The following is a 23,636-nucleotide window of genomic DNA, read 5'->3' on the forward strand; positions in this document are numbered from 1 at the left end:
AGGGGGGAAAGAATTCACCAGGCATGCATGATAGCCATCTCTTTCTGATTTATTTCTCTTTTTTTCTTGTTTTGATTGCAATTATTTTGATCAAATTGCAGGGCTAACTATGTATGTGTGTCATTGTGCAAGTTGTGCTGATATGGTGTTTTTAAAAGATCTTTCAAATATGACTTTTTGAAGAAAATAAGCACCTGGAGGTAGTTCTGTTTTCCTGGCAGCAGATGACCAGATAATAGCTGGCTGGCGCACACCTTTTAGTTTCCAAAGGCTGTTAAGGAAAACAACAAACATACCTTGCTCCATCTGTACATGTGTCTCCTCTTGATCATCAATACAAAGTATGAATTAACATATAACGTCTATGTTCATGAGCTGAAACACTGAGGCTGCTTTTTGGTTTGAGCTGATGCACTTTTATGTGTTCATCCTTATGACTGGAACACACCCAGTCAAAGACAAACAGATACGTGCATGTATATATGCATACATACAAACATAAAAATGATAAACAAAACTTGAAAAACTGAAAAAGGGTTTTGAGCAGTTATAATTAATGAATTTGACTTAGACATTCCAGGTCTTTTTATATTTTTTTCTAATAAACATAAGAATAGCATGACTTTTCAACTTATATGTTCTGACACTAAGAAGGAACATTCTCACTGTACTGTCTTTCTTTATAAATGACTGATGTCATCTCTTTCTGAGAAAATCAGTTGCCAAAGATCTTCCTCTTTTGCATGATTGTGTTTTAGGTAAGTTAACAATGCACAATTTGTATTTGTAATTTGTATTAATGCGCACTGTGCCAATCTAATCTGTTTGGATAAATCAGAGGATGGCAAAAACATTCCTACAAAACAAATATTAAGGACAAAAAAAAATAAAAAATTATTATTATGGTCACATATTCAAAACATGGCCACTGGCCAATCCTCTGAGTATCACTGGTTTCAAATTACATCATGAATTTCCCCTGGGAAGCACCAGAAGTCCAGTTTAGGCCGACTGACCCACTTTGAACCTAAGTGTGTTTGGAAAAACCCGATCTGAGGCCAATGTTCCCGATGACCCTCGCAAAAGCTTCTGCTCAAAGTCAAAGACATTATAATGGGTGGCTGAACACATCAAACAGAGAGCTTGAGTTTGTGTATCCCTCCCAAAAAAGAAATTGGAGAGTGTATGTAGGAGTGAAGGTGGGCAAATAATCTTTCCTCAACAAATACTGCCATCTAGTGTTGGATTTTGGTAATACAATTTAACAAAAATACACACTGGCTTATCTATCCACCATGAACGAATACGTTTTCAAGATTTATCTTCAAAAGGTTTTAAATTCTGGGAATGGGCTCCAAAAAAATCTTCAAATTACAGATTTGTGTTAACTTATTTGCACTTTTTTAATAGATGTTCTGTACATTCAAGGCCATATTGACTAATTTATTGTGGGGATGTCTCATTGCTGTATCGGTTGTTTCCTTTCCTTATGTCTATTATCAATATATATAAACTCACCGGCCACTTTATTAGGTACACCTTGCTAGTACCGGATTGGACCTCCTTTTGCCTTCAGGACTGACTCAATCCCTCGTGGCATAGATTCAACGAGGTGCTGGAAACATTCCTCAGACAGTTTGGTCCATATTAACATGATAGCATCACGCAATTGCTGCAGATTTGTCGGCTGCACATCCATGATGCAAATCTCCCGTTCCACCACATCCCGAAGGTGCTCTATTGGATTGAGATCTGGTGACTGTGGAGGCCATTTGAGTAGTGAACTCACTGTCATTTTCAAGAAACCAGTCTGAGATGATTCATGCTTTATGACAGTGCGCATTATCCTACTGGAAGTAGCCATCAGAAGATGGTACACTGTGGTGATAAAGGGATGGACATAGTCAGCAACAAGGTAGGCTGTGGCGTTACACGATGCCCAATTGGTACTAGTGGGCCCAAAGTGTGCCAGGAAAATATCCCCCACACCTGAACCACAAGGCAGGATGGAGCCATGCTTTCATGTTGTTGACACCAAATTCTGACCCTACCATCCAAATGTAGCAGCAGAAATTGAGACTCATCAGACCAGGAAACGTTTTTCCAATCTTCTCTTGTCCAATTTTGGTGAGCCTGTGTGAATTGTAGCCTCAGTTTCCTGTCCTTAGCTGACAGGAGTGGCACCCGGTGTGGTCTTGTGCTGCTGTAGCCCATCTGCCCCAAGGTTCAACGTCTTGTGTGTTTACACATGCTCTTTTGCATAGCTCAGTTTTAACGAGTGGTTATTTGAGTTACTGCTGCCTTTCTATCAGCTCCAACCAGTCGGGCCATTTTCCTCTGACCTCAGCAAGGCATCTGCACCCACAGAACTGCGACTCACAGGATATTTTCTTTTTGGACCAGTCTCTGTAAACCCTAGAGATGGTTGTGTGTGAAAATCCCAGTAGATCAGCAGTTTCTGAAATACTCAGACCAGCTGGCACCAACAACCATGCCACGTTCAAAAGTCACTTAAATCACCTTTCTTCCCCATTCTGATCCTCGGTTTGAACTGCAGCAGATCGTCTTTACCATGTCTACATGCCTAAATGCATTGAGATGCTGCAATGTGATTAGACTGATTAGAAATGTGCATTAACGAGCAGTTGGCCAGGTGTACGTAATAAAGTAGCCAGTGAGTGTATGTATGTCATATATATATATACACACCGGTATATACACATACAGTACAGACCAAACATTTGTTTGAATGAGGTGTGTCCAAACTTTTGGTCTGTACTGTATGTATGTATGTATGTATGTATGTATGTATGTATATATATATATATATATATATATATATATATATATATACACATGTGTGTGTGTGTGTGTGTGTTTGTGAGATATATACATAGATATAGAGCAGATGCAGTTAATAGAGACAGTATAGCCTAGTGTAAATAAGTATATTTATAAAAATATTTACGTGGGCATGTGTATACAAATATATAGAAATATTCAACTATATGTGTGTGTGTGTGTGTGTGTGTGTGTGTGTGTGTGTGTGTGTGTGTGTGTGTGTGTGTGTGTATGTATGTATGTAGGCTATGTGAGTATAATTACAGTATATAATAATAATAATAATAATAATAATACTGTTATTTAGCAGTGTGAGTACAGTGTGTGAGTATTTATAAAGACGGGTTAAATGATTAGTGATGGGGGTAGTAGGATTAAATAAGTTTACACTTCTTCCTACTCCTTTTTTGCACATGCAAATTAAGATATTAAGTGCTAAAGGATGACATTCTTTGTTTTTTTTGCTTAACTTCTCTTGAAGTGTTGTTTTTTTACATGTACAAAAATACAAAAAAATTAAAAAATATTACGTTATTTGTTGACTGACCTGATAACGGCGGCCCTAGAGCCATGTGGCCAATCCAAGCCTTCAATCCAAAACCATGTGATTGTAGAACCCGGAACAAAGTACAGCTTTTGACTTTTGATCTTAGTTGAGAAACTGAACTAAAAACTAAAGATGATGCGGGCTCTGCTTCACGTATTAGTACCTTTCCTTCTCTGCGTTGCCGTAGCGAACACGGATCTGTTCAGGGATGTTCAGGTGGACGTGACTTATGAACATTACGCAGAGAAACCGCTCGACTACATGCCCGCTTTCCTGGCGATGCCGTTCAACTGCGTGGTGAACCTGGGTTACATCTTCCTGGGCTTGTACTGGCTGCTCCGGCCCGGGGACGTGGAGGGGACCGACAGCCGCTACATGAGGGAGGTGTTCGCCCTCATGGCGCTCTTCTACGGCCCGGTGCAGTGGGCGCGCCTGGCCACGCTGCGGCGCGCTCCCGCCGTGCTCGACCAGTGGGTCACCCTGCCGATCTTCGCCTGGGTTCCCGCCTGGATCGACTTCATAGAGTATGGAGGTAGATCTGTGTCTTAATTATTCAATAAAAAAAAAAGATTGCTTCAATCAAAAAATATATTTCCAATTTAAAAAAAAAAAAAAAAAAAATGATTTCAATCAAAGAAAAAAGAAAATTTGAATGCAAAAAAATATTTGAGACTCAAAAAAATGCATTTAAACACTGTTTTTCTTCGATTGGAAATGTTTTCTTTGATAGAAGTGAAGTTTTCTTTTGTTTGGGCCATATTATGGGTAGGACTTCAATCAAAAAAATTGCTTCAAACAAAAGAAAACTTCACTTCTATCAAAGAAAACATTTCCAATCGAAGAAAAACAGTGTTCAAATGATTGAAGTCTTTATCATTTAATCAAAAAAGAAGTTGTTTGAATGCAAAGAAATATTTGAGACCCAAAAAATTGCATTTGAACACTTTTTTGGATTGAAAATATTTTTTTCGATTTGAAGTTGTTTTTTTTTTTGATTGAATTGAAAAAAGTTTTGAAGTCTTTTTTTTTTTTTTTTTAATCATTTTGACACAAACATCCCGCAGTGGGCGGATGCTTCCCTATTGGTCAGCCCAGAGTCAGACACTTGTGCACTAAGGGCTGATTTATGGTTCCACGTTACACCAACGCAGAGCCTACGCCGTAGGGTACGCCGTAAGCCTGAATTATGGTTCTGCATCAAACCAACGCAGAGCCTACGCCGTCGTGAACCCTTTGGACTTCTCCGTCACTCCATTTCGCCGCGGTGCAGTACCCCCCGTGACCGCTAATTCGCGATCTTTTCCTGAATGGTTTATCCGACTTTTGTCGGTCACAGTGAATCAAACAGATAAGGACAACTATTGTGCAAAAAAACAAAACAAAACAAAAAAAAAAAAAATCACACATACACGAAGAAAAGAGCGCTGAAAGTTCACAACTGCTTCAAACCGGAAACCGGAAATGTGAACCAATCACAGCCCTCTCAGTCTGCGTGTGGTCTGCGTCGCCTCAACGCGTAGTTACAATTTTCGGGAGGTGCACGTCAGTGACGGCGTCAGTGACGACGTGTGGTACACGTCGTAGGCATGGCGTCGTTTTGACGCAGAACCATAACTCAAGCTGTAGGCTCTGCGTCGATTTAACGCGGAACCATAATTCAGGCTTAACGCAGCACAAACAAACGAGACCATTTTGGACAAAGTCGGGTGCTGTAGACGTTGGTGTAGACACTTGTCACTCAAACATGTCTGTTTCATGTCAAACATGTCTGTCTCATTATAGAGCAGCGCCCCCAGCGCGCGGCCGCGCTCGAGCTGTTCTCCGTCAGCAGCTACTTCCTGGCGCTCCTGCACGAGCGCGGCTTCGACCTGGCGCTGGTCTGTCACGTGACCGCGGCGGTGTACAAGGGGCTGCGCGCGCAGCTGAGCCGTGGGGACCGCAGCACGGGCAGGTACCTGCTGCTGGCCACGCTGGCCTGCGCGGGGTTCGTGGCGCTGAAGCTGCTGGACCACTGGCTGGCTCGGTTCTGGCTCTTCCAGAGACTCACGGGACACTTCTGGTCCAAAGTGTGTGACGTGCTGCAGTTCCACTTCAGCTTCTGTTTCCTGACCACACTGACACGCAGGAAGACTGCTGCACAACAGGAGTGAAGCATGAATTATGGTTCCGCGTTACGCCAACACAGAACCTACGGCGTAGGGTACGCGGCGTCAGGACCGTACGGTGCGTGTCGCCGCGTACCACACGCCGTAGGTTTTGCGTTGGTGTAACGCAGAACCATAAATCAGGCTTCAGACGATGCTCTGATGAACAGTTGAGACTTTTTCATTTAACTAGCAGCAGCTCAGTGACTAAATCTCATATACGTTTGATTATATCTGCAACAGAAGGACCCATATTAACCCAGAAAACTGCTAAAAATAAAATGATTATTATTTTGCATGAGGCAGGTATATCAAAACTATTCAAATAAAACGTCACATGCTGTGTCTTTAGTTTACTCTTGAAATTGTGGCTGGTTCACAAATGTTACTTATCTACAACAGTCTCATTTGCTGTCTCAGGTTTGAAGGGTTTCTCCAGGCTGAATGTTTCAGCATTTTCCAGTGTTGGCTGATAGAAGGCCATTTCAGAATAGCCCAGTGTTTTGGTCCAAAACATGGATAACATTACCATTTACCTTTGCACTATTATAAGTATTTGCACAAGATATGTTGACAATGACATATTGGAAATGTCACTATCAGTACATGTCCAGTTCCGGTGCTAAATTATACCAGATAGCTCTTGAAGACAGTTTGCACTGTCTTTATTCTGAGCTTATCAATGGTCCAATAAATGAGTGAACGTTAAAAACAAAAATTTACATAGACCCTCATCAAACTTTCTCTCACTGCGATATTGGTTAATACGGTAGATGACTCCAAAAAGTTAAAAATTAAATGACTAATGTTGCCTTTGCCAAACGCACCAGTTTCATTTGCTTCTTGTCAAAACATGTACGAATCAGAGTGAGTTGCAATAATGAGTCGTTTGGGTTTTTCTGTAAAAACAGTCCCAATCAGTTGGGGAAATTGAAATATATGCCGATATTAGTGATTTAATCACAAAAAAACAATTGGACAATTCCACCAACAGAAAGTATGCCAAATAAGCCACTTTTTTAACCCTATAATGCCGGATGTATCATATTTGATACATGAATTTTTGAGACCTCTGAACCAACCCCATAACCAAGAAAAGGGAGGGAAAGAAAAGTTTGTACAGACTAAAAAATTTTTTTTTTTTTAATCTAAATAAGACACAAACTTACCTATTCATGATAGGAAAAATAATTATTTTGAAACTCAAAATTGTTTTTTTAGTTTCAGCGTATATTAACACTTCAAATAACAAACATGTATTTCTTTATGTGTTATTTCATATGTCAGGCGTTAAAGGGTTAATACAATTATTGCCAACATACACTTAAAAAAAAAATTGTGAAACTCACACTTATCTACTTCAACTAAAATAGTTTATTCTTATCCACAATTATAAGCAGTTTCCATTTCTTGGTTTACTCTCAAGACGTACACATTTTCTGCTCGTACTCCATGATCCTGAAAGACTGCGTATCTGTGAGAATCCGCTTTAGGGAGCACTCTTATCTGGGAGCCGACTTGCACCACAACAGCTCGCAGTAGTTGCCATCTTGCTTCTTTTTGGACTGACCTTCAGTTTCTAGACCAGGCACGTCTCCATGGGGATGAGTCATTACGCGTGTGGATGAACTTGGCACATACGTGACCCGCTTCCAGCCTCGGCTCTAAGATGTAACTGTGCCCACACAAAAACCACTCAGCCTTTTTCCTCCTTTCCCCGCTCAACTTCCCATGCAGGAAGCATGACGGTTCAGTCAGTGGATTTGTCTTCCCCCTTTTACCTTCTTGTTTTTTGTTTTCACTGCAAACAAGGAACAGAGATTTAAAAAGAAAAAAACATCCACCATGCAAATAAAAACGTTACACTGTACTTGTTTTTAAAATCAGGCTAAATTCAAATAAAAAGTCTGTCAGGAAAGAAGTTAGATGTTTCCAAATCTGACCTGCAGTGGTTTCCAAATCTGACCTGCAGTGGAGTGTTAACTAAACATTTTCTTTAGTTTGGAAAAGAAGCCTCCCTCCTCCTTCTGCTGCTGCTTATCCTGCCTCTCCTCCTCTGATGTTGTGGACTTTGCACCAGAGTCTGACCTGCTGCTGCCCCCTCCTGGACAAACACATGCATTTGTTTTATTATGCTAGTGCTGAGGGACCGATCGTGTGCATCTATGGTTAAAGCATCACAATATATTTTTAAATCCTAAAATATCCGTTTCTGTTCAATTTAGAGTGATTATTTGATTACTTTTAGGAATCGGCGTATAGCTGTCATTGTCTCCCATGTCTACTACTGACAAAAAACCAGTCAAAGTAGCTTTGGACTTCCATCCTGGCCATTTGACACGACTTTACATCGCTTTACAGTACTATGTTTCACTTCAGCAATGAAACCAGCACACAGAGCTACAGTGGACTCAAGTAATTAATAATGGAAGACAAAACGGGAGGGTTAAGAGTAAGAGACCAGTGTCAGGAAAGCAACTCAACCTTCAGGCCAACATGAAGGACGACCCACCGAGTTAAAAACGGCAAAAACTCCTTTGGGATGCTTGCAAGCCAAAATGACTCATAGCAATATAAACATTTGCGTTAAAGTAAATCTTTATTTGACCAAGAAGATTCTTCTGGCTGTTTTTTTCAACTATCTGTTTGAAAAACAAACAGTTTCCTGGTAATCAAATCACAAGGGTTTTGACAGTGATTTACAAGAGAAAAGAATAAAATATTTCCGATATGTTATTTTAAATGATAAAGAAGTGTAACAGGTCAATAATTTCCAGCCATAACAAGCCTGTTGGCCAAAGAAGAATACTTTAAATACGTGTGGATCAGAGTATCTGGGAGTAGTTTTTGTTGAATGTGTCGTTGTACTCAAGTCCTGACCTGCTGAAGGACTGACACCATTGACGGTACCCTGGATGCCCGTCTCCTCTTCCGCGTAACTCAGCAACAAAGAGCGCTGCCTTGCCGTCAACTTCCTTCACAAGTAGAAAACACACATAACAGTAAAACACATATTTAGTTATGTAACTGACAGTTTTCTGCATGTGTGAATAATTAAACGTTCGGTACCGTTTTCCAGCTTCCCTACGATAAGTCTATAAGAGTATAAGCAACCAGAACATCAGTGTGTGTGTCTCTTACTTGGGCACTTTGATTTTGATGTGGATGTAATGGTCTCCGTAATTGTAGCTGTTCATTCTCCGAATGCCTTTACCCTGCAGCCGGATCACCTCATCAGCCTGGCAACCCGAGGGAATCTGAAAAAACCCAAGACACAGTTTGAAACTACTGCTAAAGACATCCGACGATAAAACTTCGAGTTATTAAATTCACGTGAGATTAAAAAGTTATAAAAAGGTACTTCTATGACATTAAAAACTACACGACGACAAGAGTTGGACTAAATATACTATAAATATGGAAAACAGCATTCACTTTTGTGATTTACTATTATCTAGAAGAAGATAAAAATAAAATAATGTCATAATTAAAAAAAAACTAACTTAAGATATCACTTCAAAATGAATGTTCAGCATCTTCAAATAAACTGGATATTGTGTTAATGTATGAAAACTTTGTGGATGTATTTATTTAAATACCACCATGTGTGAGATCTGACCCGGCCACTTACCAGGATATTGATGGGGTCATGGAGGCCCTGTGATGTGGCTGTGCCTCCCAGGACGGCCTGGGCTATGGAAATAAAAGCATCCGAGTGGATGTCTGCTCCAGTCCGTCTGAACACTGGGCTATTCTGGACCTGAACATTTCCAAAATAAGATGTCAGAACCATAAACGATACTCCATTTAAGACTGTTCTAACTTAAAAAAAAGCTGGTGTCCTGCCAGATGACGCTTTGACAAGAGATGGGGCTGGGGATCGCTCGATCGATTTTTTTTTCCTTTTATTTCTTTTAAAACTTACCCTAAATGTGATTAGGACTTCTTTTGTCCCTACTGCCATGCGCACCGTCTGACCATTTTCCACTCCTGCAAGAAAACATTAAAGAATGGAAATATTTAACATCTTCAACCTGCCTGCCCCCCCCCCCCAATTTTCAACATCCCTGCGAGATTTAAGAATGAAAACTGACCAGCCGGCACAGGTACAGTGACCGTCTGTCTCTTCTTGATCTGGCCTGAACCTTGGCACAGAGCACAGGGTGTGTTTATGATGGAGCCTTTGCCGCTACATCGTCGACACGTGGTGCGCATCATGAAAGGACCTGTGTTGATGGTCTCCTGTAGGAGACGAGACATATGAAAATGTTCTTAAGCAGGATGGTTAAGAGTAGGGATGGGAATCGAGAACCGGTTCTTGTTCAGAACCGGTTCCTAGTGTTTCAATTCCTTTGGAATTATTGCAAATTCAATTCCAGTGGACACGAATGACGTCATCACGCACGTTGCGTAAGCCAGCAGTCAATAGAAAATATGGTGGCCAAGCGATACAAACGCCCGAAAGTCTGGTTACATTTCAGTAAAAAAGACGACAACTGGGCAACTTGCTATACTCGCCAAGTGAATATTTCTTCTAAGGGAGAAAATACTACCAACATGCAAACACATTTGCACACACGGCATGCAATAACAATGAATGAATGTCGCGTTTTCGATCCACTCCCGACTATTGTCAGTAATTCTCAACCCAGCATCAGCAATGTTAGCATGTCCTTAGCTAATAACACTTCAGGAAACTAATTAAATAATGAACACTGCCTATCATATTAGTGCCATTTGCCTCATTATTGTCCTTTTTTTCCAAATGAGAATCAATAAGGGTAGCGATAAAGAACCGAATTGTTAAGCAGAATCCAAAATGGAATTGGAATCGTAAAAATCTTATCAATTCCCATCCCTATTTAAGATTGAAAAATTTTAGAGATGAGATCTGAGACAGAAAAAGTGCAAGCTTAAAAAAAGCTGTCAAGATGGCCCTGCAGCAAACTTGTGGGTCTGAAACTCACCATGCCTGTACCGTTGCAGTAGTGACACTGAGACACCCTGGTGCCTGGCTCATTGCCTTTTCCATCACATCTTGAACAGACGTCATCAATATTAACACTTAATTCCTTATTTGCTCCCTTTGCTGCCTCGGCAAAGGTGAGCTCCATCACATACTGTGAAAAACAGATTTATTGTTATCATCACGCAATGTGGCAATCAGATTACAATCATTTTCTATAGTAATTTTTGGTTAAAAAAAAACAAAAGTTGAACTCTCTACACATATTTGTGGTTTGAAGTTGATAACTTACTGTGTGATCTAATGATGGTTATTGGTAAAAGTTACCTCAGGTCTTTGGTCAAACATGTTGTGGATGTCTCCAAAGCCCATGCCTCCAGAAAACTCTCCAAAGATCTTCCTGAAAAGCTCCTCAGGGTTAATGCTGGAACTTCCTGCCCTGTAGTACTGCTGCTGGCCACCTGCAGCACGGTTCGGGTCAAAGCCTGATGCTCCGTATGTATCATACTGTTTCCGCTTCACCTCATCACCCAACACCTACATGGAAAACAAAAAAAACTGTTTAAGGCCAAAGCTTAAGGTTGGGCAAAATAAGTTAAAAAGAATATTTTATGGCATCTCTGTACAACTGGAAAGATAACTGATGTATGTGCGGACCTCATAGGCTTCAGCCAGTTTGGCAAACTTCTCTTTGGCCTCTGGGTCATTTGGGTTGGTGTCTGGGTGGTACTTCTTTGCCAGCTGGGGATGGATGGAAAAAAACCCAAGGAAGATGTGAGAAAAGACAGAGGGTAAAAAATGTATATAATAATTTAATGATGCTGATGTTTTTTCTGCTGTACTTGGTCATTTTTGGGGGGTTTTTGGGTTGTTTTTTTTTTTGGAACTGGATTAAGATTTAGATTAGAAAATTGGGTTTAATCTAAAAACCTAATGTTGGCTTAACATCTAATTACAGTTAGTACATTATTATTATTATTATTATTATTTTTTTTTTATTTGTCATTCTTTTACCTCTGTGTCATATATTGTGCCATGACTTTCTATTGTTTTGTATGTTACTGTATTTTTTTCAGCTCCAGCTCCTTTTTACAGTAAAACAATTATTACCATTCAGTCTATGAATAAAGAAGTGCATTTATTAGTCAAACACTGAGTTTTTTTTTCCTCCTTTCTCAAATGAAAAAAAAATAAGGGCAGAAGATGTTAAACACCTGATAATAAGCCTTTTTGATGTCCTTCTGAGTGGCAGTGCGAGAAATACCCAAAACTTCATAAAAGTTCTCTTTGTTTGCCAGTCTGGAGCTGGAGTGGAAGAAGCGGCAACCAGCTCCATGGGGACACCTCACTCCTGTAAAGAGAAAAAGAACAACAAATAAATAAATAAATAAATAAAATAAATGGTTTTAAAAACAGGCTAACAATATTTTTTCTCTGTTTTGTAAATATGGCAAATATTTTCTCATGAAAGCTTTTCAAATATCGAAGTCTGGGGGGGTTATATATATATCCAAATCAACAAAAATTAAGAAAAAAGTTGAGGATAGTCAGTCTGTCATGACTGTTTACACATACAGCCATCAGACAATTCTGAAACCAGTGACATCCTGGGATTTTCACCTGTAATATGTCACTGTTGAGACAGCAGCATTGAACAAATCACTTCCTGTTTTGTTAAAAGCTGGATGTTTTTTTTTTCTTCCCCCCCCCCATCAATCCATGAAATCTTCACGTCAAGTAAAGACCAATTCCATCATCTGGATCCTAAACCTAAAGCTGCACTGGCCTTGTCAGATTATATTGGGATCAACGGGAACTGATATACATAGTATGTTTTGCGAAGTTGCCGATCAGAAAAAAGACTGCTGCCTGAAAAGAGGTAAAATAATAAAAAGCACAAGTTATTAAAAAGTAAGGGCAGTACAGTACAGCAGGTAAGTATTTAATTTAAGAGTACGCTTGAGTAAACTAATGTTTTTAGGCCTGATTTAAAGGAGCTGACAGTTGCAGCAGACCTCAGGTCTACAGGAAGTTTGTTCCACCGGTGAGGAGCAGAATAACTGAACGCTGCCTCACCTTGCTTGGTTCTGGTTCTTGGGAACCACAACAAACCAGATCCAGATGAACCTCAGGGGTCTGGGAGCTTCATAGGAACTAACAGATCAAGCATGTATTTTGGTCCAAGACCATTCAGTGCTTTGTAGACCAGCAGTAAGATTTTAAACTCTATCCTAGGGCTGTTCGATTAATCGATTTTAAATCGTAATCGCGATTATGTAATTAGAACGATGTTAAAACGTGAAAATAGTAAAATCGATTTTTCACTTTTTTTTTTTTTTTTTTTTTTTTTTACCTTGTCTGCACACTTATTAATGATTGATACCATATTAATGATTGATGGAAATACCACTCAATACCTGCGACAAGTGCCCCATCGGAGATGCCCTTTAGTGTAGGAGGGGGCGTTGCCACCGGGCATCCCTCAAGCCTAATGCGGTAGACCGGCTCGTGTTCCTTGCAAAAAACTTGCAAATGTGAACAGCAAATGTAATGACTGACATTACACACCTCTACCTCCTTCATGGGTTGCATTATTATTTAGCATGCAAAGACCCAGTTTAGTTTAATTAGAAAATGTCTATTGGAAATATAACTAACTATATGTTTGCAAGTGCTGATTTTTTTTTTCAGAGATTAAACTTTATATTTTATTATATTTTTTAAAACTTTTTTTCAACTTATTTTACAGAGTTTTGCACTTTATTCATTCATTTTTGGTTTAATAAGAGCAACGTTTGCACTTAAAGCCCAATGGGGCAAATGTTCAATAAAAAAACAGCATATTTGAAATCATTTCTTTGGCTTTTGTCAATTCACAAAATAATCGTAATCTTAATCGAAAATCGGATTTTGAGAGAAAAAAATCGAGATTTTATTTTTGGGCAAAATCGAACAGCCCTACTCTATCCTTTGACTCACTGGAAGCCAGTGTAGCGATTTCATGACCGATAATATGCTCCAGTTTCCTGGTGTTTGTAAGGACTCTGGCGGCAGCGTTCTGGATCAGCTGCAGTTGCCTGATAGATTTGATGTGAAGCAAAGAGCTGAGTATTCATGGGGGTCAGAGGTGTCATCATCTAGCAGCACTCATGATCCAAACTACTGTCTGCTCTGAGACTGAGAGCACAGGGAAGCTGCCAGCTGTTTTAGTGACATCCCCAACAATCAACAACTACAATTTTATCAAGTGAAAAACGTGTAAAATAACTTTTTTTACAGGTAAAATCAATCACACAAAAGCCGGACAGGTCAATATGGATTTAAGGGGCTTTTCCAGCTTTTACCGGTGCGTTTCAAAACAGTTACATCACTGAGGCCAGTGTGGGAGGACTTACATAAGTGCCACATAAACCCTGCACTTTTACCCGCTATACCGACTAAACACATGTATATGTCAACACACTGAAGGCGTTGTATTGATCAGAACTAAAGCTGATGTAAGAGTCTCCTGCAGTTGTCTGGTCCCTCTCACCTGACAGTCCTCCCAATGTCACGACATTTCTGCGCGTCCAGGCGCTCAGGCTGACCGCTATCCCTGCCCGCTGCGCCTGCCAGGCTGCCGCTTTACGAGCTCCACCATGTCCGGCAGGAGCGACTAGAACACGGCTGCTGAGAGGTCCAGCAGAAAGGGATGCTGCTGCTAACCAGCGAGTACTCAGCAGGGCAGGCGAGCACGCCATTTCTGCGTCACTACCGGGGGCGGCTGCCCGGCCCGTTGTACGCATGCGCGTTGGTGTGAAACAGGAAACGGAGACTGGCGCAATAATAATAATAATAATAATAATAATAATAATAATAATAATAATAATAATAATAATAATAATAATTGAAACTACGGACCATATTTTCTTCTCTTGTGATGCAATACAAACATTCTGGAATAATCTTCAAAGATTTATTAAACGGAAAATTGCATCGTTCCCATCCCCCTATTTCTAAAGATAATGTAACTTTTGGTATGATCTTGAAAAACAAAAATGATGAACTCTGTTGCAATGTAATCCTCTGCTTGGCAAAATGTTTTATCCACAAGAATAGGATACTAAAATCATCCCCAAAATGTTGTGTATTTATGAACGAATTTAAAATGTATTTGAAATCTCTAAAACGTATAACAACAATTAAGGCACGAAATGTATATGATCTCTTAAAGAGTTTTCTCTACTGAATTGAATAACATCAGTCTGAATTCCCCCTATAAAAGCTGCTTTTTTTCCTTACTAGTTTTATCACTTTACTAATTTAATTACTTATTTATATAAGTTCCTTTTATTTCATTATGTCTGTTTATTATTTATTTTATTCAGTCTGTTGCACTTTAGGTTAAAGCATTTTAAAATATGTCACATTAGGGTCAGTTTTATGTTCCCTTGTTACTCCTTCTGGATTTCTAATGCTGTATTATTCGTCATGCTCAATTCACTCAGCTGTTGTAGTCTTTTCTATTAATAACGTCATGCCATTATATATACTACATTTGTTTAATTGTTGTTTATTATTACTGTTGTAATTGGACATGTACATTACTACCTGCCTTGGGAACACCTGAATGTGTTTTCACTAATTGTAACGTCTGACCTTTCAATAAAGTTTCTAAAAAAAAAAAAAATAATAAAAAAAAAAAAAAATAATAATAATAATAATAATAATAATAATAATAATAATAATAATAATAATAATAATAATTAAAAAATAATAATAATAATAACAATAATATGGACTTTGGGGAAATCCACTTATAGGTAATAGTTAAGCCTGAATTATGTTTCCGCGTTAAATCGACGCAGGGTCGGCGTAGCCTACTGCGTAGGTTACGCGGCGACGCGCCCCGTATGGTGTGCGTCGCCGCGTACCCCTACGCCGTAGGCTCTGCGTTGGTGTAACGCGGAACCATAAATCAGTCTTTAGAAACACAAGTCAGGAATGAAGCAGAACTATCTTGAAAAAGAAAATTGGTAATATTATTACAGTATTGGAACATGCTTCCATTTGTCCTCATGATTATATCCAGTACTCGAGTTGTAAAAAAAAATCAGGGGGGATGGTGGATTTTATCATATGGGGACGGATAATTTGTGCTGATTACAAATAATATAATATATTACAAATAATAGCACTGACCAAAACACCTGCAGAAATACTGCAGGAATGACATAGCAGCAGTTAAATGCAGCCTTCTGTAAGCTTTAAATATCCACTGGGCTTACATCAAATACATCAAAACACAAGAATAAAAAACAGTTTTCTGAACTTATCAATATGATTCTGTCCTTCACAGGATAAGTAAAATGGATCACTGCAAAAACTCAAAATCTTAACAAGAATATTTATCTTATTTCTAGTTAAAATGTCTAATTTTAGTTAAAAAAAAATCTCATTACACTTAAAACAAGACTCATCACTGGAAAAAACAACAATTTCCACCTGTTTCAAGTAGATTTTCACTTGAAATAAGTAGAAAAATCTGCCAGTGGAACAAGTTTGTAATAAGCTTGTAATAAGAAGATAAATCTTGTCCCACTGGCAGATTTTCCTACTTATTTCAAGTGAAAATTTACTTGAAACAGGTGAAAATTGTCAAATAAGTTATTTTTCTGGTGTTATTTTTCTGGTGATGACTCTAAATGTTGAAATAGCAGTAACACCACATTCATTGATGAAATTACATAAGGGATGGAAAGGGGGGATGGCAGTTTTACAGGGGGGATGATTTGGACCGTTTTTATTTCTCATCCCCCCTCAACTCCAGTACTGATTATATCAAACCTCCACACAGAAAAAACTGGTACTTGTAACTTAAATCGACTCTGGAAGTTAGAAGTGACTCTTAATTTGTATATCATACAATTTATCAGACGCATATAGAGTTGCCTGTCTTCCGGATAAAAAAATAAAACTTTCCTTGCAAGAGGCAGACAGTAGATGGCATCAAAGAGTTGGCAAACACTGCTGTAGACAGGCCTAACACAGTTTATTATTACACAAAATGGATCTATAACACTCCCTTCAAAATCAGTTTTGGTGACTCACTATGGGACAGGGCGGGAAATATTATAGGGGGCATTTGTCACTATGCTTCAGAGAACCAGGGCTCATTACTTCGTCTTTCTTTTTTTTTTATTATTATCGATGATGATGAGGATGAAATAACATGACCAGAAAAAAAAAGTTTCAGTCAGTTTGGGAAGCACAGCTGCAGTATGAGGAGGCAGTGGCTTTTGTTTTCAAGGGTGAAAGTTCAAATGTCACTGAGAGGGTGGTGGCGTATGAACAATTGTTCCTTTGCATCAGTTAGATGTCAAGGGCCGGTCATGCATATTTTATACACCTTACTCAATCAAAATAACTTGAATGAATGAGACATTTTCCCCAGAGGTATGGCACATGTGCAACACAATCAGACTAACACAACTATACTTATCTATTCAGTTTAATAATGTTATGCTAATTAATTAATTAATTAATTAATTAATTAATTAATTAATTAATAAAAAAAGAAAAGACAATCTAGCTAATTATCACAAAAAGCAAAATGCAAAAGTATGTGTCGACAGAGAGGAACAACAGGGAAAAAAAACTCCAGCTGAATCAGCCTTATGAAGGTTTGTGTTAACCACACTAAACTCTCAGAATTATAACAAAATACTATGGCGTAAAATAAGCTTTTTTTTATGCACATTTGTAGCTTAGAGCTTAAATGGCTGTCAAATCCGAACTAACACATTTCTGTTCCAGTTGGGTGCAATTTGTTTGAATGGCCTTTTAAAAATATATTAAAACATTCCTTTATATCCAAAAATATTATTGACAATATAAACAGTTTTTACCCCGAATTTGCCATTTTTCTATTTAGTTTTACATGTGTGTATGAGGTATTGCCCATTAAACAGCGCCAGCCCCACAACCCAGAACATAAAGGAGTGGGTCATAGAAAGTGGATGGATGGTTTCTTTATATTATAATCTAGATCTTAAAAAAAAAAATTAAATTATGTTAGAATATATATAATTGTTAAATATTCTGTATTTCATGATATGAAAAACTTTATGAGATACAGTAATGATCAGATTAACCAAGCAGAGTCCAGTGGATATATGAGTTATGCAGAGAGCCAAATATCTAAGAAAGGGTCGAAGAATCACCATTTCATCATATTTACTTTAAACCGAGCTCATAGGCTGTCAATGGATGACATTGTAACAGGTGGATGGCAAGACAAAAGCTGTGACGGACACAAGTGAAGAGAAAAGCTCAAGACTTTTATATTAGAAGTCATGTTTGGTATTTTATGAGGTGAACATGTTGAATGGATGTCAGTGTGTGTGACCAGATGAAAGGGAAGCTCATGCTCCCTTTCAGCTTCCCCTCCTTCTTCTCTGCCATCTCGCTCATTCTCCGCTGTATCCAAGGCGACCTTCAAAACAGCATCCCAGCTGTGTGTGTCTGTGGAATGCAGACCAGACCAGAGGAAGTGGACATTTGCCACACAGTAATGTAAATATCCCTGCACGCAACTGTTTTTTATCTCAGTGGAAGATATTTCAGTTTACAACATCTGAAAAAAATGATGTTTTACAGATGGATATGGGATATTCACTGGTGTGTGAGCATATGAATGTTTATTGGACAAATTCGGTAAATAAACCCTGTTTTGTTCAAAATTCGTAACAGTGGGTATTGTTTACTGAGGTGGAGGGTCTGATGTCAGCCAGTCACTAAGGTCTGAGGCTGGGATGTCAACCTAAACAGCATGACACCAACCCCTCCACCCTGGCATACAGTACATATGCACTCATGCAAAAGGAAAAAAATGTATCGTTCTAAATTTATAAACTCACAATAGTTGTCCTCATTGGAAGCTGTGGTTGCAATTATTGTAAGAGTGATGCTAAGAGAGGTCTATATGTCATGGTTTCTGTCGAGCACCAGCATGGCCGCTTCATAGCTCTGGTCAAAACACAGGAACGTGAAGGAGTAAAACCTGATTGACCCACAGACCTTCAGCTGAGAAAGAAACTGTTGATCACATGTTGAGAACAATGTCTATGCTGCACATTTAATTAAGTATGTATTCAATGTTGTCCACGCTGAGTAACATAAAGAGGAATCTGTCTCAATAAAGCAAAGAGTCAATAAACAGACACCAACGGACCCTCAAATTATTTCATTTCATTTTCATTTTTCATTTCATTTATTTATTTATTCAAACAGGTTAAAACAAAAACAAAATAATCGGAATACATAAAATGTATATACCGAAAAAAAAAAAAAAAGAACAACAAAGAAAACCATAAGCAAAACAAAGCAAATTAAAGAGACAAATCTACATGTAAATAAATATTTCCTGTTTGAAAGGGTGTAGGATGAAGTTTCAAAAAACTTTTCTAGTCCTACCCCTTCTAATGTTCTGTTTTTACCGTTTCTTCATTTCACACAATTTCAAAAAGAAAAGCATAAAAGAAAAGAAAAAGTGGTTCAGCTGAGCAAGGCACTTTGGTCATTAGCTGTCAGTTCATGTGTCCATTTTCGTTTTGTATCCATACAGAGTATTGTTTTTAAAGAATTGTTTAAACTTACTTAGTGATTTGCATGATTTCATTTCATCTTTACAGTTGTTCCACAAATTGACTCCCCTCACTGATACACAATGGGTTTTGATGTTTGTTCGTACATGTTGTTTTTTAAATTACATATTCCCCTGAGATTATGTTTATTTTCTTTTATTTGAAACAACTTCTGGATGTCTTGTGGCAACTGATGATGATTTGCTTGATTTGATTTTTTATTATCAAGTAGTAACATTAATCTTTGACATAGTTGCACTGAAGACGTATCAGTAATAGTCTAAAAGCCTTGTCTATGACAGTATGGAGTTGTACTTTGTCAAAAAGAAGAATATAGTGAGATCTTAGAGCAGGGGCGGCCAATCCTGGTCCTTGAGAGCCCCTATCCAGCATGTTTTAGATGTTTCCCTGCTTCCTCACACCTGATTCTAATTACTTGTCATCATCAGCATGTCAGAAAGGTCTGGACAGTTGTGTTGTTGAAACAGCTACTTTTATCACGGTGTGCTTAAGCAGGGAAACATCTAAAACATGCTGGATAGGGGCTCTCGAGGACCAGGATTGGGCACCCCTGTCTTAGAGCAATCTTCAAGACCATGTTTTTCCAGGGATATCCATGTATTTTAAAAATAATACTGTAGGAGCTATTTCATTAGTTTATTTTGTTTGTTTATTATTGTTCATTTACGGGTCAACACTAGGGGGCGCTAAGCAGTTCAATCATTGAATTGAGGGCAAGGTAATGCAGCCCAGGTGTGTCAGACAGGTTTTTTTTACCTGAGGCAGCAAGACAGAGCAGAGAGGCAGCATGTTTGAAGGATGTTTGTTTGCTGTTGGAAAATAAATAATCTTAAACTGGATCTTGACTGAAAACTGGATTTTTTATCTGCCTGAGTAAGCCAAACCGACCTGATGCATTTGTGGCCCTTTGTAAGTTTTGATTTTTGAACTTTGAAACTTTTGAACAAACTTCTTTTTCTATGAACTTTTTTCTTGTCTACAAATGGTCACAACAAATACTATGAAACAAATCCACACTACACACAAGAAGAGGGTGCTGGTCCTGAACTGATCCTCCACCAGTCTTAACCTGTCTGAACTAAGAATTAAAAACATCTTAGCAAGAGGAATGTGAAATAATAACAATCTGAGGTATTTCATTTCTTGGTATTCTCAAACCCAGAGAAACAGATCATCTTTTAAGTGCTGAGACCAAGCTGAACTGGTCCAGGAGAGAGGAAGTACTGTAACCATCAGGGAGGGGAGATAATTGGAGGCAGGTGTAATCAAGCTAGGGAGGCAAGAGGGAGGAAGGATACAGAAACAAAAATACAAATGAGCAGAGAAAAGCTTTTATGAGGTAAAGCTTGCACACATAACCCATTTTGTTGCGCTTTGGTTAAAGTGCAGTGTCATTAATCCGGCACTGAAGTGTGTCATAACAGAAAACAGAGAGTGAAATAAATATAAGGGTCAAAGACGTGACGCTTACTTTTTCTGTCCGATGGAACTTTTTACCTAATAATAAACATAAAAATGAATAAAAAATATAACATGTATGTCTAATACGTTCCTTCTACATGTGCCCACTCTTATTTTATTTAAACATGTTGGTTATTGGTCATTTTCTGCCATCTGAAGTGTGAAAACATCATGTGGGGTGACCGTCCGGCCTTGACTTCTGTTTGGACAACTGGTTTTAAATCACATTAAAACAATTTAAAAATAATGCTTGCCCTATTGGGCATACTTTCAAACTTGTTTTAGATTTATTGACAAAGTTATGGAACATTTGTACACACATTTCAATCATAATACACAAACTAATCTTGTCCGAATATGTTCATTGTCTGAATTATCATCTGGGGTGACCATGAAAAAAATACAATTGAGGGACTTTTATATTGACAATCATCTCAAAGAGGATGTTGCATCAGCCAGTTACTCCATGAGGGTCCCAGAGAGACAACCTGCAGGTCAGTAGTCTCTCTCTCCTTTACAAATAAATCCTCTTTCTAACTGCTGCAGTGTATACATCACATTTTGATATCATGTGGGGTGACCACTCTAAAACTGTAAATAATTTGTTTTATTTGCAAATCTATATTTTGAAGGTAAATTTGTTAGTGATATGTGGTGAGAAGTAGCTAGCTTAGATCATATAGCTAACTGTTAGCCTGTTATATTTGATTAAACTTGAAAGCATCATGTGGGGTGACCACCTGTCATGTGGGGTAACCAACAAATGGCAATTCTGTATCAAATTCAAAATTGAATGTCTATCAGTTTTGGTTCAAATATAAATTATTGGTATAGCATGCATAAGTGGATACACATGTACACATTTTAAATCAGTTTTATGAATTTTAGAGTAAGTAAGAGGGTGACACTGCCATTATGGATAGAATGTATTTAAAAATGGTTTTAAAAAAATGAAAGGAAAAATGTGTCTATCTTTCTTGAACAGTTAATTTAATTACTGATACTTATTAAAATATAAATTTTGTTATGGAAATCTATTAATTTTGAGATAAATGGTCACCCCAAATGACGGTTTAAAGGTTTAAAAACACTAAAATACCTTTGTTTGAAGTTTTCACATACATGTATGTGTAAACTACATTTCAAATGTTTGGAAAATGGCCAAAAATATCTTTATTTTAAGTATTTTAAAAATGGGCTACTCAAAGGCCTTATACGTCTTTGACCCATAAAGCACGATTCAAAGAAGGATAAAGGTCACATCATAATATGGTAGCAACCTCCTCTGATCTATAAAGTAGATCTCAGTCTCATTATTATTATGTTCTGAGTTGATTCATACAGTACACACTTTCTTGTGCCATCTTCACAGCTTTCCTTTCTTTTTGTTGTCCATTAGTGTAAAAGATGGAAGTCAAAAGAAGTGCACGAGACAGAGCTGGTTCTCCAATAAAGCGGTTATACGGTACATCTGGGTGTTCGTGCCCATATGGTAACAACAAAAGTGCTCTCACAGACACCGGAAACTGAACATGTCACATTCACAGCTGCTGATATAACTCAGAACATGTATCAACAGTAAGAGGGAGCAGATGTCAAACCATGTCCAGCATGACATTCAACACTCCTCTCTGTTATGGAGATGATGTGGCTGTTGTGGTTACAGACTATGCCACTGAACAACTGAATGGTCTCTCAGTATTGCTGTGATTATGTGTGTGTGTGTGTGTGTGTGTGTGTGTGTGTGTGTGTGTGTGTGTGTGTGTGTGTGTGTGTGTGTGTGTGTGTGTGTGTGTGTGTGTGTGTGTGTGTGTGTGTGTGTGTACTACTGCAAAGCCAATAAGTATTTACATGACTCTGAATGGTTGAAAAAAAAAGAAAGAAAAAGAAGAGCACTTCAAACAATTTAACTGAAATGTGTGTGTGGAGCAGGGGGGACATTAGGGTTGAGTTTAGCGTACTGTGCACGCAAAGCAGGTGCTTATTAATATAATATTATGAGCCTAATGATTACCTTTGTGCTAGCTTTTTTTTGGTCTTGTGAGTGTGATACTGCAGGAGTTTGGGAACAAAAGATAGATATATTTTGCTATGTTTGAAACAACTTACCTGATTTTCTGAGCTCTTAATTAAATGCCTGCTTGGTCAAAATACCCAAGAGTTTATTTTTCAGCCATGTTTGCACAGCCCTGGTGATAGCAGCGTGTGTCAGGGGTCGAGAGGTTATATAAGCAGGAGATTTTTGTTACTTTTACACTGCAGTTAACTGGACAGGTAGATGTCTAGTTCGCTACTAAAATGAATATAAAGCCACCAACAAAAATGTTTGAAGGAGTAAAGCAACACACTGTAGTAAGCTTTAAAATATATAAATAAATATAGAAAAGTAAAATTCACATTGTGACATAAATGTTTAATTTTACAAACGGGGTTAGATAAAAACAAAAAAAAGGACCCGTCAGAACTGTATAATGTTTAAAACATTAACAATCACAAAGGAGATTCCTGCAGGATCCTGGCCAGCACTGTTTGAAAAATGCTATGAACAAAATAGGATTAGATACGCTGAGAAAAGTAGAGAAGGAAAATGTGTTTATTCTTGTTGCCTTACTATAAGGAGCCGTGAATGTTAAAGATTTAGTTTTTCTTTCTTAAACACAATTATTCTTTCATCGATTACATTAAAAACATCATAACTCTTTAACAATGTGGATAAGATGAGCATTTAACCGGACTGCTTGAATTTCTTACTGTGGGGGGGCCTTGTGAGTGGTGGTCTTCCCATTGGAAAACTGGTGGCTCCAATGCCATTTGCTCAAGTAACCTTAAGCAGTACGATGAGACCCATATTGTCCTAACTGAGGTCATCAGTGAGGGATTATTGACACCAAAGTACTGGATTTAAATTGCATAGCCTATAGATGATAAGAAACATGTTTCATGTGAATGGATGTTAAGTGCTTTGTAGAACCTAAAACAACATTAAAAGATCATATATACACTAATTAGCCTGAACATTAAAACTGCTACCA

At 38.2% G+C, this 23,636-nt stretch overlaps 2 protein-coding genes across 3 annotated transcripts; one reads left to right on the forward strand and one right to left on the reverse strand.

The window, feature by feature from the left end:
* Positions 1-3,463: 3,463 nt before the first annotated feature.
* Positions 3,464-6,349, forward strand: tmem187 (transmembrane protein 187). The gene is made up of 2 exons (XM_061720452.1): positions 3,464-3,920; positions 5,171-6,349. The coding sequence occupies exons 1-2, from the start codon at positions 3,521-3,523 to the stop codon at positions 5,536-5,538; spliced, it is 768 nt and encodes a 255-aa protein (XP_061576436.1). The 5' UTR covers positions 3,464-3,520; the 3' UTR covers positions 5,539-6,349.
* A 484-nt stretch (positions 6,350-6,833) lies between these two features.
* Positions 6,834-14,242, reverse strand: LOC133442438 (dnaJ homolog subfamily A member 3, mitochondrial-like). 2 transcript variants are annotated; one of them, XM_061720437.1, is made up of 12 exons: positions 14,031-14,242; positions 11,713-11,849; positions 11,156-11,239; positions 10,826-11,035; positions 10,500-10,652; positions 9,627-9,774; positions 9,458-9,522; positions 9,164-9,292; positions 8,674-8,789; positions 8,413-8,507; positions 7,499-7,636; positions 6,834-7,333 (listed from the first exon to the last, which is right to left on the reverse strand). In XM_061720437.1, the coding sequence occupies exons 1-11, from the start codon at positions 14,236-14,238 to the stop codon at positions 7,512-7,514; spliced, it is 1,470 nt and encodes a 489-aa protein (XP_061576421.1). In that variant the 5' UTR covers positions 14,239-14,242; the 3' UTR covers positions 6,834-7,333; positions 7,499-7,511. The 2 variants fall into 2 exon arrangements, with proteins under 2 accessions (XP_061576421.1, XP_061576427.1); XM_061720443.1 differs by lacking the exon at positions 7,499-7,636.
* Between the last annotated feature and the right edge of the window lie 9,394 nt (positions 14,243-23,636).

Source organism: Cololabis saira, chromosome 1, assembly GCF_033807715.1.
Source record: "Cololabis saira isolate AMF1-May2022 chromosome 1, fColSai1.1, whole genome shotgun sequence".
NCBI lineage: Eukaryota > Metazoa > Chordata > Actinopteri > Beloniformes > Belonidae > Cololabis > Cololabis saira.